This window comes from Etheostoma spectabile, unplaced genomic scaffold, assembly GCF_008692095.1.
Source record: "Etheostoma spectabile isolate EspeVRDwgs_2016 unplaced genomic scaffold, UIUC_Espe_1.0 scaffold00001610, whole genome shotgun sequence".
Classification (NCBI taxonomy): Eukaryota; Metazoa; Chordata; class Actinopteri; order Perciformes; family Percidae; genus Etheostoma; species Etheostoma spectabile.
Genome location: NW_022602781.1, coordinates 1 through 18,652, shown reverse-complemented (window position 1 = coordinate 18,652; position 18,652 = coordinate 1). Strand labels below are relative to the sequence as shown.

Here is an 18,652-nt window from a genome sequence, read left to right as displayed (position 1 = left end):
ACAGTGAGACCTGTGGATTATCTAGCGTAACTGGGACACTGTTTCTAAAAAGACACATCACAACAACAGCAAAAATCTATTACAGTCAATCAGTGCAGACCGCAGAACCTTCTGAGATGAATATCTCCAAACTTGGGCAGCAGAGCCCTGTAAAATGAGAGAAACCTTTATTAATCCCCGAAGGGAAATTTGGGTGTCATAGCAGCAACAGCAATGACCATGAAACAAAAAACAATCTAAAAACTACAATGGAAAGTGTAGCACCTGCAATTACCCCTATTGAAAGTAGTTTTATTTGGTTTACACATAACACATAGTTCATCTGTATTCTGTTTAGTAATGCATTGAGACATGTAGTTTTATTATAAGTTATGCATTTCAAATGATTCAAATGATTCTGCTTGCTATTCAATCATCCCTACTAACATCCCCCATTGACGTTTTCCCTTAATTACAGTTTTTCTCAGTCGCTTTGGTGCATTTCTCACGTCACTATTTAGCTTTGTTTTCATTGTGACACTTTACTCTGTAAATGGTTTCCAATGCAAAAAAGTCAGATCTTGGTGACACTACCTGAAAATGCTCAAGACAGACAGCACTATATACTATTTTCACAGCCATTTAAAAACTACAGTAAAGTTAAACATTACCGTTTTGAGATGAAGTAACTGAGTACAAGACACTGAATATGTATGTTTCACGTTTTACTGCATATGCTCTTTGCAATTCTAATTGGTTCACAGCATTGTGCAAAAGAAAAATACACCCTTATTTACAAGAAAATCCCTTTGGGTAGAGCTGTGCACAACTGTATACAATATTGCAGTACAGTTACAGTAATGATACTGTACCTGCTACTGTTGATGTTTTGATTCTGAATGAGCTGTCAGCTCTTCGGCGTAATAAAACTGTCGGGGTATATCTGGGGCACTTATCTGAACATTATCTGTGAGTTGTGATGATTGGTCTTACAGTTGCTGATTTGTGTTCATTTATGTCCAGAGCCACGCCCCTTTTGAAGTTCATTGGTCAATAACTTGAAAAGTAATTGAAATATGGACATCATTTACACAACTTGTAATAAGATCCATTGATGATTCTCTGAAAAGTTGGTTTAGCTACGGTGTAGGAGAGCTCAAAAATGGGTTTTTCAAAAAATTCAAAATGGCGGAAAGGTTTTCTAGGCGGACCTTAATGATCCTTGAGGCTTTTTGAAGAGCACATTAAGCTGCACCTATGTGAGAAATTTCAAGTCAATCGGACATACGGTGTGGGGGGTGTGGCCTTTCAAAGTTTGCAGATTGAAGCCTTTATTACAGCGCCACCATGTGGCCGATTGGTTCATATTTCTATAGAAGCACATGCACATTATTTCCAGTTATTCTCCCAAGTTTCATGTTTGTAGCTCATTCCAGCTCACGGGAATTTGAGCCAGCGCAGCAGACTACTACTACTACTACTACTACTACTAATAATAATAATAAATAAAACAGACAAACATAGAAGGGTGCTACCGCTTCGCTGTTTGAACCCTAATGATGATAATTGTGGTTGTGTTTATTAATGAAGCCTCAGCCATCAAATAAAAAACACAAATGTACAATGCCATTACATCTGCATTATAAATAAAATACAAATAATAAAATGTCACTGGCTACAGAAACTCCATATTGCAAGAACTTGCAATTTTAAAACAGTACAGAGTATCACTGACAACACATTCAGAGATAAAGGCTACTTCCTGTACCTGAACATGGGAATTAGATAATGTAGGCGTATACCAAAACTACACTGAGTGTTAGTTAGCCTAATACCCTGTCATCTTTTGTGCTGCAATTATCTTCAACCTGACTGTTTGATTTTAATAGGTTATTAGCTATAATTAATGACATGATGTGTTGCTTTGTGTTAAAGAATTAGCATTGAATAACCTATAACATAATATGTTTCAATGTCATGTTACACAAGGCTGTGAAATGATGAAAATGACTAGGCCTTATGTGTGTGTGTGTGTGTGTGTGTGAAGCCTTCCCAACCAACCAGTAGGTCTTAAGTTTGACAGCACTAAATGGCACGATCATTTTCATAGATAGGGATAAAGGCAGCCTGTTTATCTAATTAGCACTTACCAGTACCTCTTCCTGATGTGAAAATAACTGCTGTCTGTACTCTTTACTTTTACACGCAGCATATAAGTGATCGTATTCTTAATATTGCTTTATTAGACTTTTATTGTGCCGATGGCTGTTTTTTTCCCCAAACGCACATATTGTCTAACCTACCTACCGAACTTAGGTACGTTACAGGGCATGTGAGACGAGCAGAGCACAAGTGAGCAAAGTTTAGTGAAAGGAACTGTATTTATATAGCTGTTCTAGTCTACTCAAAGGTCTTTTACAAACACTTGTTCAGGAACCATTCACCATTCACACATTGTGGCCGAGGCTGCCATACAAGGTGCCACCTGACGACAGCAGCACAGCAGATGAACGCCCGCCGCCCTACCTCTCCATGCTGCCCGTATCATCCACTTTGTGCTGGAAAAGCACTGGGCATGGAGTAAGGGTGAGCACCGGTCATCTCATAAATACAACACCACTTTTTTCTTTTTCTGGAGTGAGCAGTAAGCGAACTGAGTAGAGCGGGACCAAATCTGAGTTGAAGGTGAAGCGCTATTTAGTGGAGCAGAGGGAACAAACAGTTCTGCAGGCTCTTACCTCTCCACTTTGCTCACATACTTTATGGAAATAAAAGCATGTTACATCAATTTTTTAACCTACGTAAGTTAAAATAAGTCAAAATTCCCTTTTGGTTTTGTACAGGACATGACCAGCGGTGTCCTGGGTAAAAGTCCTGGCAGTTTGACCCATCCATCCATCCTGAACTCTTCCCTTCATGGGCTTTGATTAGAACTCAGGTCAGCTGATCGACTGCGTCGCAGAGTGCCCAAACTAATCATAGGCTCAAAGGGTCTGGCTACTTTGGCTTCTGGACAGCTGGATGGATGACTATCTACAGCATTCTCCAATTAAAAATGTTCTTTATTTTTCACATTTTAAGCTCTTCACAAGATACACAAATGATAAAAAGGTTGAACAACAGATGGGAAATAACCCCAAATTCCCAGATCGTATTTTTACTCCACCTTAAAAGCTTCAGAGTAAAAGTCCATCTTATTACGTTAAAAAATTGCCTGATGCACATGTCTCTATGTGATATTGTAGCAAATACTGTAAATTAGTCCATTACAAGTCCTTTAATACTGTTCCTACAGTCTGACTTCACAAAATTTGTTTTATACCAAAAACCATCAGAATACTTGCATTTCACTTTACACATGTTCTGGAAGAAACGAGAGCTAAACAAGGACAAAGTACAAGTGGACAAAACAGACAATGTAAAAAACACTTCCTCCTGAGGCAGAACGGCAGAGACTAGTATGTCAAAAGGAAACTGACCCCAATATGAATCAGACCGATGAAAGAAAAAACTCATGTCTTCTGAAATACATTATAATAAAAAATAAGTAGAGACAGCAGAAAGGGCCTCACATCCACTTCAGATTGTACTTATATCAATAAATCAGTCCATCCTAGAACAAATGCTGTTCTCCCTTTCTGATCCACTACAGTAAACTTACACTGTAACCATCTACACATTGAACAAATGCTGACATGAGTTGACACAACTGACACTTAAGATGCATCTGAGATACAATAACACTGACCTGAACCTGGCTTCTTGGTTCTCAATAACAAAAAAGGAATTCCCTCATTTATAATGCAAACATTGAAATTAATTTCTTAAGAGCAGCACAGATAGTATGAGAAAAACTAGAAGTATGCAAATGTAGCCAAAGCAAGGACAGAAAAACTATTTTCATATCAGGAAACACATGAAAAGGGATGCAGAACTACTAACACACTGTATACCAGATGTGTGTGTGTTGGTGAGAGAGTGAGAGACAGAAAGACAGTAATCAGACAGACCCTCTAACCCCATAAATCTTCAGTCCGGCCAAACTTGTAGATCAGAGTGCTGCAGAGAGAGAGAGAGGGGAGTGGGGGGGGGGTAAACAGTTTGTTAGGACACATCTCTGCAACACAGACCAGACCATTTTTTTTCACAATCAAAAAGCTTCAGTGGAAGTGCTGCACATTTAGTGTGCTTGAACAAGAAACAGGTTACTGCAGTACCCTGTTATTTATATATATATATATATATATATATATATATATATATATATATATATATATATATATATATACATACAGTGGGGCTCGAAAGTTTGGGCACCCCAGGTAAAAATTTGTATTAATGTGCATAAAGAAGCAAAGAAAAGATGGAAAATTTCTCCAACAGGCATCAAATGACAGATTAGACATTTGTATAATATGTCACAAAACGTTAGATTTTATTTCCTACATTTACACTTTCAAAATAACATAAAACAAAAAATGGGGTCTGCAAAAGTTTGGGCCCCCTGCAGAGATAATACCTTGTACTCCCCCCTTTGGCAAATATCAGGGCTTGGAAACGCTTCTTGTAGCCGGCCAACAGTCTTTCAGTTCTTGTTTGAGGTATCTTCGCCCAGATGGCATCAAGTTAGCCAATTTGGCCAAAAAGTTCTACTTTAATGTCATTTGATGACCGATGACCGTGGACCAATGACATTAAAGTAGAACTTTTTGGTTGGAATGAGCAAAGGTACGTTTGGAGAAGAAAGGGCACAGAATTTAATGAAAAGAGCCTCTGTCCACCTGTCAAGCATGAGGGGTGGATCAATCATGCTTTGGGGTTGTATTGCAGCCATTGGCACAGGGAACATTTCATGAGTAGAAGAAAAAAATTGATTCAATAAAATGTCAGCAAATTTTGGACACTAACTTAATGCCATCTGTGAAAAAGCTGAAGTTAAAGAAAGGCCGGCTTCTACAAATGGATAATGATCCTAAACACACCTCAAAATCCACGGTGGATTACATAATGAGGCGTAAACTGAAGGTTTTGCCATGGCCTTCACAATCTCCTGACCTCAACATAATTGAAAATCTATGGATAGACCTTAAAAGAGCAGTGCGTAACAGACAGCTCAGAAATCTCAAAGAACTGGAAGACTTTTGGAAGGAAGAATGGGCAAAGATACCTCAAACAAGAATTAAAAGACTCTTGGCTGGCTACAAGAAGCGTTTCCAAGCTGTGATACTTGCCAAAGGGGGGGGGGGGGGGGGGTACAAGGTATTAATTCTGCAGGGTGCCCAAACTTTTACAGACCCCATTTTTTTGTTTTATGTTATTTTGAAAGTGTAAATGATGGAAATAAAGTCTAACTTTTTGTGACATATAAACAACTCTGTCATTTGATGCCTTTTGGAGATTTTTCCATCTTTTTTTGGCTTCTTTATGCACATTAATACAAATTTTTACCTGGGGTGCCCAAATTTTTGAGCCCCACTGAACACACACTGAACAAAATTATAAATGTAACACTTTAGTTTTTGCACCCATTTTTTCACGAGATGAACTCACAGAGAAGACTTTTTCTATCGGTGGTCTATGGATTTGGGGGTAGTATATATATATATATATATATACAGCTCTGGAAAAAATTAAGAGACCACTCCTTTATTTCTCTTAAATCAGTATCTCTACATGTATGGCAGCCATTTCACACCAGTGGCTGTTAAATTCCAACACAGGCTCACCTCATTCTACTTAATGAGGTGCTGATTAAGTGATCACCTGAGCCAAATCTTATTCAACGAGGAAAAGTATAAAAGCCACTGCTGTGGTCATCACTATCCTCTTGCAATAGGGTCTGCTGGATGGCAAAAACAGGGCTACTAGTACCACACAGGTAACTTAAACAAAAAAAGGAACAATTGACTATGCCAAAAGAGTTAAAAAGAAAAGTTTTGAGAGAGGAAAAGAAGGGTTCAATTCTGGCTTTACTAGTAGAAGGGTACAGTGAGCGTTAGGTTGCTTCCATCCTTAACATATCAAAGACGGCAGTTCATAAGAACAAGGTCAAGCAACAGACATTGGGGACAACAAAGCTACAAACTGGAAGAGGGCGAAAACGATTGTCAACTGACCGGGATGACCGCCAACTCATTCGCATTCCACTCAAAAAACGTACAATGACATCAAGTGATTTACAAAAAGAATGGCAAACAGCAACTGGGCTGAAGTGCACAGCAAGGACTGTGCAAAACAGGCTCCTAGAAGCAGGGCTGAAGTCGTGCAAAACCAGAAAAAAATCCCCTCATCAATGAGAAGCAAAGACAAGCCAGGCTAAAGTTTGCAAAAGACCATAAGGATTGGACCCTAGAGGACTGGAATAAGGTCATCTTCTCTGATGAGTCAAATTTTCAGCTTTGCCCAACACCTGGTCCTCTAATGGTTAGACAGAGACCTGGAGAGGCCTACAAGCCACAGTGTCTGGCCCCCACTTTTAAATTTGGTGGAGGATCAGTGATGATCTGGGGGTGCTTCAGTAAGGCTGGAATTGGGCAGATTTGTTTTTGTGAAGGACAAATGAATCAAGCATTGTACAAGGTTATCCTGGAAGAAAACCTGATTCCCTCTGCTCTTACAATGTTCCCCAACTCTGAGGATTAGTTTTTCCAGCAGGACAACGCTCCATGCCACACAGCCAGGTCAATCAAGGTGTGGATGGAGGACCACCAGATCAAGACCCTGTCATGGCCAGCCCAATCTCCAGACCTGAACCAAATTGAAAACCTCTGGAATTTGATCAAGAGGAAGATGGATGGTCACAAGCCATCCAATAAAGCTGAGCTGCTTGAATTTTTCACCCAACAGCAATGTGAAAGACTGGTGGAGAGCATGCCAAGACGCATGAAAGCTGTAATTAAAAATCAAGGTCATTCCACCAAGTATTGATTTCTGAACTCTTCCTAAGTTAAAATATTAGTATTGTGTTGTTTAAGAATGAATGTGAACTTGTTTTCTTGGCAGTTTTTTAGGTCTGAAAACAATGCATCTTTTTTGTTATTTTGACGAGTTGTCATTTTCTTAAAATAAATAATCTGAATAACAACATTTTTATTTGGAATTTAGAAGAAATGTTGTCAAAACATTTGTAGAATAAAACAAACATGTTTATTGTAATCAAACACATGCCTTTAAATAGTAAAAACAGAAAAACTGATAATGCAGTGGTCTCTTAATTTTTACAAGTTGCTTAAAATGCAAACGAAAGTACAAAGTTTTTAGGAAATATCAGCTACCCCTACTTTTACAGACAGGCAATGTGTGAATATTTGAATACTGCTCACTAAGTTGGTTTTAGTCCAGTTTCAGGTTATATTCACCTAAAAAAGATGAAGGCGTTCTGAAAGAACACAGCCAGCCCGGGGGCCACTTCTTTCTCTAGGAATTTAACAAAACAAAAGCACACAGTCAATAACACAACAGTAACAGTTAGCAAAGGGATTTTGAAACAGATGCTTGCGTGTGTGTAAATGTTTGATTATAAATGTGTTAGCCACCAGTTGCGTCCAATGGATCCAACATCCATTATCATACATTTGGAGATGTTTTCTGGATAACTAAAGAATGTAAGTCCAATATACACTCTCATTCGAGCCATGTTTTTGGTCTCCAGCTGTAAACTATCCAGCTGACAGGGACTGCAGTCTTCCCAGCAGGTTCTTCACTATGATAGACCCACTTTCCTTTATATGAACATTAAACCTTTGTGGTCCCCTAATACTGTATCTGAAGTCTCTTTATATAGACCTTAGTGGTCCCCTAATACTGTATCTGAAGTCTCTTTATATCTCTTTTATATAGACCTTAGTGGTCCCCTAATACTGTATCTGAAGTCTCTTTTATATAGACCTTAGTGGTCCCCTAATACTGTATCTGAAGTCTCTGTAGAGCTTAGTGGTCCCCTAATACTGTATCTGAAGTCTCTGTAGAGCTTAGTGGTCCCCTAATACTGTATCTGAAGTCTTTTTTATAGAGACCTTAGATGTCCCCTAGTACTGTATCTGAAGTCTCTTTTATATTGACCTTAGTGGTCCCCTAATACTGTATCTGAAGTATCTTTTATATAGACCTTAGTGGTCCCCTAATACTGTATCTGAAGTCTCTTTTATATAGACCTTAGTGGTCCCCTAATACTGTATCTGAAGTCTCTTTTATGTAGGCCTTAGTGGTCCCCTAATACTGTATCTGAAGTCTCTTTTAAACAGACCTTAGTGGTCCCCTAATACTGTATCTGAAGTCTCTTTTATATACCCCTTTGTGGTCCCCTAATACCGTATCTGAAGTCTCTTTTATATAGACCTTTGTGGTCCCCTAATACTGTATCTGAAGTCTCTTTTATATAGACCTTTGTGGTCCCCTAATACTGTATCTGAAGTCTCTTTCCCAAAATACAGCCTTGGTGCAGAATTACAGCCACTAGAGCCACAATGACCTTTCCTTAGTATGTGCCATTTCTCAGTCTGTAGCTTTGAGGAGGAGCGGGGGGGGGGCACTGGCACTTTGTTTGTTTGAAAGACATGATGTCTCACTCTCATGAAGGGGCCAAATTCTCTGGACGGGTAAAGCAGAGAAAGGGGAGGTAACCTCGCTCCTTGTGACATCATAATGGGTAAGATTCCAGATCGGCCCATCTGAGCTTTCATTTTCTCAAAGGCAGAGCACGATACCCAGGTCTTGGTTTACACCAATGAAGAAAGAAATTATTTTCTGTAGTTGCTAGTACTGACGAACACACAGTTTGGCCTTTAAAAGATAGGATAGCTGATGATGGGAGAGTGGGAGAGAGAGGGGGGTGACATGCAGCAAAGAGCCCAGGGCGAAATTGGACCCGGGCCGCTGCAGAAAGGACTGAGCCTTAGTAAATGGGGCACACGCTCAACCAGGTGAGCAACCAGGGCGCCCCCAAGTATCGAACTTTTATTATTTTTTACTTCTTGGTACTATAATAATAAAATCATTTGCTATTTCAGTCAAATATAAAAAGAAAATGTTAGAACTGACGATGAAAGTATCTTTTTAGCTAAAACATAAAACACATCCCAAATTGCAATATGTCTAAAATTGTAATAATATTGTATCGTGGCATGGCTGTCAGTGAGCACTTGTACCCCGTATGGAAGCATCTGCTTAGTTATAGCTCCACCTTTGTCCTTTAATTTGTTTCCTCTCCCTGTGTACTGCTGTCCACTGACCACTGATTTGATCTTGTGCACATGGCAATAACTTGTACTTGTTGGAATGAAAGTAATGGCTCAAATGACCTTTAGTCTTTCTGTAGGTTAATGAGCTGACAGTGCTGCTGTAGTGCCTCATAGGTGATTTACTTTACTTTCCACGAAGTGACCAGACAAGTTCTTTTAAAAAATATGAACTTCTCACTGCTGTGGGTTAAAAGACGATAACTGCCTCCAGTTTAAGCCAGGAAATGTCATTTTTCAAGCTAGCAACTGGTGTAAAGGTGAAAGCTGCTGCAGGCAGAGAGGACATATGATTCTGTCAGTGTAATAAGAGAAAGGTCAAACGACAAGATGGTATGCAGTGCCCAGGCCTAATTTCTCAGAGTCGAGATAGAAAAAGGATTCAGCTCAGCTTTACCTGCTGAAATCTTCTTTTAATGCTGGCAAATCAGGAACTATGCAGGGTAGGGGTGTAAAGACTCACCTATACAAATCAGAAATATGTAAGAAGGGCCCAGAGGCCCATAGTGCTGTTTCACATGTTCCCTACACAAGCCAGCGTCCAAACACATGTACTTTAAGGTTGTTTTGCGGAGATGGGAAGTAACGAAGAACAAATACTGTTACCGTACTCAATCTTTTCAGGTATTTTTACTTTACTATTTATTTCTGTGGCGACTGTTTACTTTTACTCCTCATATTTTAACACAAATATCGGTACTAATATCGGAGAATAGCGCGGAAACGCGCCTCACACTGCAAGCAGGCGCGCACGGCAGACGGAGAAAAAAGTGAGAGAAAAGTGAAAGAGACTAGCTGTCTGGAGGATAATCAGCTGAGATTGGGTGTGTGTGAGTCCTCAAGAACTGTAAGTTCTATAACTGATGTTGTCAGCTCATTTTTTTTAATGAGAAATTGAACAGGTGCTCTAATAATCCTTTAGGTGAGTGTACGTTGCACTCGACGCACCACTACAAGACGACTCAACCGATTCATTTGCGGTAAATCATTGCGGCTTGATGGCGGTAAAGTTAACACGTAGTAGTAAGGACGGCAACATGATTGAAAATGAAGATCCCAGAGATTCGGCAGATAAGTAGCATAATATTCCCAATAATCCTTGGCCTTATCTGAGAGAGATGTTTGAGATAGCAGGCATCAAGAATAACTCCTGGCCAATGTAACTCTAAATGTATGGGGAACTTCTTCATTAATGTCTGTTTAGTAATTCATATTTAATCCTTTATTTCCTTATATGGTTCCATATTTGAACATACACACATACTTGTAGATTCCTTTAAATTTTAAGGGGAAGATTAAAGAAGAGAAACTGGATCTGTGAATTCTCACAGAATCACAACTGAATTCATATGTTGCTGCTCAGTCAGAATCTTATTAACCTGGAGTCCCAGTCTCTGTCCCAATAATCATATATGGGATGCTTTAGGCCTGTTGGCAGACATCCATTTAAAATGTAGCTAATGACATATAAAGAGCCTTTTTTCCACGTCTACTGAAGTTTCTCTGTGTGAGCTCTAGTAACGTGTGTGTGGTCGAGGTAGCTTTGCATAAAAAATGGTTGTCATTCGCAAGGCCACTTTAACTTTTATATTTTAAGTAAATTTCCCAGCCTGAGTGTGATAACAGCAAACATCATCTGTCCCTTTTGAGTCTGAACTTTTAACCTGCCTAAAGTGAGTGAACTGTGCATTCCAATGTATGTATTTGCATCGGGATCTGTGTGTTTGTGTGTGTGTGTATGTGTGTGTGTGTAATGCTTTAACTTTTAACCTGATGGATGCATTTATTCAATCTGTATTATGTGTTTGTGTGATGATATTAAGCGTGTTGTTGTTTTAGAGACCTCCTTCTCTGTTATAATCTATAAGACAATAGAGCATGTGACAAAGGAGGAAGTGTGTCTTTTTCTTTCCTTAGGAGTGGAATTGTGTGAGAGACAGTCCGTGTTTGATAACTTACATTTTATATTTTAGCCTTTTGCAGTGGCAGTTTAGTCTAGCTTTTCCATGAAATCATTTTTATTCTGTTTTATTGAATACATGTAAGGAATAATTTCTGATTCGGATTCCAATAAATCCATATCTGCTTCTGATAAAACAAGTAGACTGTAGTCTACCGAACGAGCAGTTTCTTCTGTTTATAAATATCCTTAGTAAGGCCCCTTGCTATTTCTAACTATTACTCTACTGTGTTTGAATGTGCGAAGCATTAGACATGTAAGGACAGGAGCCAGAGGAAGAGGATATGTTTTGAGTGAGGGAAAAGGCTGTCTCTTAGACGAATAAGCAATTAAATCACTTAATACTACAGGCAGCATTCACCATTCACACACACACACACACACACACACATTGATTCACTGGAGGCCGAGGCTGTCATACAGGGGCCACCTGCTAATTAGATAAATATTCAACAACATTCACACACCATCTGGAGCAATAGACATGTAGACTGCAGTGGCCAGCAAAAAAACAACAACACAGACCCTCTTTCATCCAGAAAGCTAAAGTTATTTTGAAAGATAAAATAATTGGTTGGTACACAAGTATCAATGGAAGTACAAAAAAATAAGCAGGGCCAGAAGAAGTTGTGAAGAAGGAATAGTTAGAGAAAATGTGCTGAAGTGGAGGGACACTCACTTGGCACCACGTAGCCACCGAACAGGATCCAGATGGAAGCGATGAGCGAGCCAAACATCATCATGAAGCCGATAAACAGCCAGAGACGAGCTCCTGCAGGCACAGCAGCGCCAATCACCGTCATTAGCTCACCCGCTAGTCTTCACACCCTAGGCCTCTACTACGAAGCAAGATTTGGGGCTACCGAGGTAGCTTCAAGTTCAACCCAGGGTTATGTTTATTACAACGGCCAGTCACTTGTTACCGGGTTACATCGCTATGGTAACTTATGCTAAACACCTAACCTGCTAGGGAGTAGGATTGGGCATCTAGAACCAGTTCCGACTTGGACCCGTTGGGAAATTTTGTTTCAAATCAGATCATTCAGATTTAACATGCACAAGTTTCGGTTTCCACCGTATGTTGCCATTGGTTGGTTTGAATTATGTTTTTATATTTATTTTCGCTCCCACAATGCTTACCACTGCCAGGGTTGCAGAATGCACAAGTGTAATTATGTTCACATCTTGTTGTGCCTGACTGATGGGGAAGTGATATTAATAAGCCTGGTAACTTACACATATACATTTTCCTGTTGCCTGTATTACGTGTCTGTTTCTTTCATGTTTCTATAGGATTATGGTTTGCTCTTCTTGTATTAAAATACTCTGGTAGACTTGTCCATGTTTGTGATCGGTCATATAGTGCAAACACCGCCACTTTTATATGAAGGCGCTCGTCGCTAGATTGGGAAAAACCTGGGTTGATTGAACAAGTTGATAACCACCGCTGTGTCACATCTTGTGCCGGACTGCGGTTGTTAGGTTTGGTGAAGCGGGTGAAGGACATGTTGACCTTGCTTCGTAGTATGGGCCATGACAGCTGAACACACCCACTGTAGTATTTGAGAATACAAGGTATGAAAACAGAACCATTGCAATGTTTTGTGTCCATTAAATAATATATAACAACTGTTTAAACACCATGCTAGTTATCTATAGCAGTTTATGAGCAGGATGCTGTCTTAAAATGGTTGACAAAATAAAAATAGCGTTTCCACTGAGGCAGGCATTACAGACAGAGGCACTATATGACACCCTCCTTCACAATTGTGCTAAGCACACACACATATTCTTAATCCTGTTGTAATTCTGCCTCTGTATCTGAGCAAAAGTGCTTTTAATTATGTATTGGTAAGTGGGTGTATGTTCCAATTATGAAATCAATTATCATAATACTGTGCTATAATGTAGACTACTGCAGCCTCTATTAACCTGTAAATTAATATGACATAACCGTCCCATACATGCATTGTTTTCGCAATTGCATTTGTATTCATGAAACATTTCATTAATTTACGCCAACCTCAAGCCAAACCACTTTTTAAGCGTTTCCCGTCACAGACAAATTTCCAATGTAGGAACGAAATCACGGGTCTTGCTAAAGTCGAGGCAAAAAATATGCTGTGTGGGAGTATAGCTAGAGGGGTTAAAGTAGGACTTGGCAATATATCGATATTATGTCGACGTCGATATATGAGGGTAGATATCGTCTTCAATTTCCTGTTGTTTTTCTGGTATTAAATGCTGCATTACAGTAAAGTGATGTAATGTTCTGAACCAGAAAGCTTGTCTCAATCATGTGGACGCGCCAACGGCGTTGTTGTCATTAAAACTCCTCAATTCCTCATGGGGGAGACAGAAACTACGCACTATAGCTTTAAGTTTGTTGTGCTAAAAAATCAGTCAGCTGCAGCACATTTACTGCAATACATAAATAGATGAATAAACACCCACATTTAGAGAAACACACCTGTCCGGCCAAGGCAGCCCTCTCCATATGTGTCTCCTCTCACCTGGCCATTAGAAACTGCATTTATCCTAAAATAAAGACACAGACAAACAAGGCATTTAAACAAAAAAGCAATAAGTCCTAAATATTCACTGTTCTACACTACAGTCAGTTGACCTGAGTACTTTCTAATAGAGCCAGCCCGATATAACGAATAAGGCATTTTCTGAAAATCGGTATCAACTTTTTTTTTTAAATATTCTTTTGATTCTGATAAATGAATATTTAAAAATTAAAACGGACTGTCAATCATGTTATGAGCATTGGCATTACATAGTTTGTCCACCAGAGGACGCTCTACAACGTCCCTGTTAGTGTTGGCGTTGCATCGCCTGTCCACCAGAGGACGCTCTACAACGTTCTAAATTTAGCTGATAAGTGGTATACAGAACATTACTCAAGCACATCCAAATAGACAGTTTTTTATCCTGTAATGTCCAGCACTACATGAAGAATGCTATGGTGGAGAACACACCACATGTGTGGAATGCATGGTTCATCTGCTCCTGCGATGGATACGTCACTGCTGCGTCAATCATGATCCACCAGCCTGTGAAGAACTGGGAAAAGAGAATACAGGGTTACCATTTAAGGCATCTGAATGCATGAGATGCAGTTCCATTACATGACTGTTCTTACAGTGGAGTGTTGGAAAAAGAGAATACAGAAAGATAGAGGGATACAAAAAGTCCTAAAAGCTCCTCATGATAACATCGTTGTGAGACGTGGGGGAAGAGACTGAGACAATTAGAGGTCACATATCATTCTCCTTTTGAGGGTCATACTTGTTATTTTGGGTTTTTGCTAGAACATTTGTACATGCTTTAATGTTCAAAAAAACTATTCTTCTCAAATTGTGTGCCTGAAAATACCTGTATTCACCTTTTGTGTGAAACGCTCCTTTTTAGAGCCTGTTCCTTTAACACCCCTTGAAAAAGTGCAGTGCTCCTATGGGTGAGCATTTGTTGGTCTTCCGCATCTGTGCTCTCTGCATCGTAATTAGAGCCGGGAATGACTGTAAGGACTCTGTAAAGCGTCAGATGTACTCGCACTCGACACCGTGCGTGGGCCTCCCTGGATGGCGCGCGCTAAGAGCATGCACAGAGACGTTTATTTTCAACATATTGTTTATTGCATTACTCTCTAAAAACACCAGGGGTAGAATTAATCAAAATTTAATCACGATTGTGGCTTCCCACAATTAAATTTGTGTGATCGAGCAATATTTTAAACACATCATTCCATTTATAGAAGGCTCCGTTTTTTTTGGTTTTCTTTCATGCGTTACATGACCCCCCCATCTTCTTCAATCAGTCTGTTATTGTTGTTGAAAACAAATGAAGGAGTTTTCTCAGAGATAATTTTTTTAAATATATCCTAGGCTATTTATTTCAGATAATTTCGTTTACATGTGTTGCAGCTGTATATTTTAATCCCAATCTGTTTGATAAAAGAGCTTGTGAAAAGTGGCTTTTACTTGAAACTGAACATTTAGCCCACATTAGTGGCTAAAGGAGTTTATAGGATTTGATACTAGGGAGTGTAGCAAGCTGGTTCAGCCAAGGCCAAAAGGAAAGAAGGCCAAATTACAGGTGTCGGCCATGTGAGGGACATGCGACAACAAGGGGAGGGACCAGCTAAGACTTTGATCCATGAAATGTCAGGTCTCAGTTCAGGGACGCACTTTTAAACAGTAGCACTTTCTATTTAGCTTAAATGTGTTAGTTATAAATAACCTACAGGCAATTTATAACTGCTTACGTGACAATAAAATTTGTTTTGGTTCAAATCAACAAATCGATCTTGATCTCAATATTGATCGAAACAATCGTGATTATCATTTTGGCCATAATCGTGCAGCCCTAACCAAGGGGCGTATAAACAAAATCATCTGTGAATAAGCAAGAAGAAGTGGAGAAGAAGAGAGCTGAAGTAAAGAAAATCAGGCTGCCTGGCAACAGTAGCAAACATCCATGATAAACACCGCAAAACATTACATTTATCTACTCTATAAACGTGCAGTATAAAAATGACTGCCTGTAACACTGTTAGGAACACCCTTTCCATGAAGCCGTTTTTTACGTTTTTAAAAATTCGGAGGTGCGTGATCACGTGTCGCAACAGCTTGCCGAGCCCTTACACTGGAGACGACAGCCGCAGAGACGTAATGCAGCTGTCGCCGTGGTCCTGCCACGCGCCCTGCAGTGCCCTGCAACACCGTGAACTACTACAACTACTATTTCTAGTCACAGTTCCAATAACTATACTATTGTTGTCACTGTGCATCCCCCCCCCAACCGTCCCCGTCAGACTCCGCCTACCAAGAACCTGGGTCTGTCCCAGGTTTCTTCCTAAAAGGGAGTTTTTCCTCGCCACTGTCGCACTAAATACTTGCTCTTGGGGGAATTACAAGAAATGTTGGGGCTTTAAATTATAAAGTGTTGTCAAAACCTACTCTATCTGTAAATTATAGAGCGGTCTTGACCTACTCGGTAAAGTGTCTTGAGATAACTTTTGTTAAAAAGATTGCCCTTGTAGCTTTGTTTAATTAATGTTACCAATGTTGTATCGCTCACGGTGTTTCCGCAGGACCCGAAGTATTATTACTGTCGCACACCGGGCTGACGCTGCTTGCGACACATGCCATGAAGACACGAAGAAGAAAATTAAGAAAGCGCGTAAGGTGCTAAGAGAAGAGACAGGCTGGAGAAAACAAGTCTCTGGAGCAGTGTAATGGAGCATTGTATGTCATTAAAAAAAATTGGTTGGGGAAGCTTATATACTGATCAGTCTCTGGTTGAAACTTGTAGTTCTGAAAGTTAAGTTGCACAACTTAAGGTAATGTTTATGTATTTGTAATGTGTGCTTTAGTCTGAGGTTTTACTGCATTTCAGAAAATATTTCTGTAAAAACAATGTAATATGGCACTTAAACACTTTATGTTTCGTTTTTTGAGAGATGATATTGCAAGCAATGTAGGCATAAAAATGTTACTTTTTCCAAAATTTAAACCAAACTAATGTTATTATTGCTCTTAAATGAAACAAAAGTATGATTTAACAATGCTGCTCTCTGCGTACACTCACACTCCAATATTTCAGCCACTGACCAGAACTCCAGAGGCAATAGAAGCCACTGCGTTCCTCCTCTCCCCCCAGTCAATGCATTCACACTCTGGCCAGCGGAAGCTATCCAGAAAGCCTGCCATCTGCAGCCCTCTTCCTGTCCTCTTCTGTTTCTCTGATCCTTCTCTGCACAGATGGACCAGTTCCCGTCCCGCCTCCGTATGGTCAACACTGCTGTTCCTAACAGCTCTGCTTCCGGCTCAAACCAGCGACTCTGTCAGAGTTGCCTGTAGATGATGCATACATACATGTATTATTAACATCTTCTATACAACCATTGGTCTGATGTGTAACTGTTTCTCAGACATGGAAACCATCTAGGTATATGTGCTATGTTTCAGAAGGGTTTCTCAAGCACAAACGTGCCCTTACTATAAGGACAGTTCAGACAGCTTGTCCTTTACGTTCTTAATTTTCCTTTCAGCATAAAGTCAATCTAATAAACTGCTCTAATTAAATTAAAATGACATTGGTTGATTTTCACAAATGTCTTACACTAGCTAAATCAATTAACTAATAATGAGCGGCACAACTACACATACATATATATATATATAATATATATATATAATATATAATATATATATATATATTAATTAGCCTACTGCAAGCTTGAAAACAAACACACACAAACCTGCTGATAAATAGCTCTAACGTTAGCACAGCAATCCTATTTCTTTGTCCACTGTTGGTAAATATATTATATATATATATGCTATGTATTATTGGCTTAATACCATTAACCCACACACCGTCCCTGGGTGTGTGAAGGCTTTATTGATGTTAGGGAGCTAACATCCCGTTCCTCGTGCAGTGGGAGATGCACCTTTCTTGTTCCCAACGATAACGTGGGAACCAGCTAACGGTGAGCAAAGGTCCACCATGAACGGACTGCGTTTAAACGTAATAACCATGGCAACGTAGTAATAACCCATAATGAATGTTTTGTATGTAGGGTTACGTGTAATTGCCCACCTTGTCACGAGCCCCGAGACTGCTTTCAGTTTCCATGAAAAAGAAAGTCTTCTTCTTTGCCGACTTCTTCTTTTTCTTCTTCTTCTCCTATTTAATGGCGGATTGCAAACAACTTTTACCGCCACTACTGTACATAGACTATTAACGGTCTAGTATGTTGCATCATTTAATTTTACCCTTAGGCTATGTTAAAGGGATATTTCACCACTGGAAAGATTAATAAGTATTAAATTGGGTCTTTTATGTAGTAGAAATGTGAATTTTGGCTCATGTGGATGAAAGACAAAACTCCTAAATACACTTGCAGTCTACTCCCAAGCCACGCCTACCAAAAACAGACATAATAGACAGTTAAGTCAACTCAAATGTGTTTTTTGTCATTTCAACCATATACACGAAACAATGTTTCACCGTGGCGCAAGTGGTGTTACACATTTAAAATATAAAAACCACATTATGTAAAAACAACATAGGAACCAGCTACATTTAGTGCACACACATTATGGGCTCCGTAAAGTCAGCTAACGCATTGATAGCATTAGCGCTTTATAGCGCCAATTCACGGCTGTGTATAAACACACACACACAATACACAATTGTGTATAACACAGCAATTGTGTATAAACACAGCCGTGAATTGGCGTGGAATGTAGAATGGTCGGCATTTAACAGTCACAACAACTCCACCAGCGGTGAGTAGTTAGTGGATACAAGCCCCCCCATTTCTGCACTGTCGTGTAAACACAGCCCACCTCTACAAGTTAAGAGATCTCTATCTGCTCGGAAGGCTAGCAAGCTGGTTGCTGGATAGTCTGGTACACTGTTGTTCAGTCATGTTTCCAAAAAAAAACAAAAACACAGCACTCTC

The 18,652-nt window shown here is 39.6% G+C and overlaps 1 protein-coding gene across 1 annotated transcript; it reads right to left on the bottom strand.

Annotated features, from left to right (window-relative positions):
* Positions 1 to 3,023: 3,023 nt before the first annotated feature.
* LOC116675172 (transmembrane protein 50B) lies at positions 3,024 to 17,010 on the bottom strand. Its single transcript, XM_032507197.1, has 6 exons — positions 16,794 to 17,010; positions 14,132 to 14,244; positions 13,646 to 13,713; positions 11,855 to 11,947; positions 7,338 to 7,395; positions 3,024 to 4,038 (listed from the first exon to the last, which is right to left on the bottom strand). The coding sequence occupies exons 1-6, from the start codon at positions 16,890 to 16,892 to the stop codon at positions 3,993 to 3,995; spliced, it is 477 nt and encodes a 158-aa protein (XP_032363088.1). The 5' UTR covers positions 16,893 to 17,010; the 3' UTR covers positions 3,024 to 3,992.
* Between the last annotated feature and the right edge of the window lie 1,642 nt (positions 17,011 to 18,652).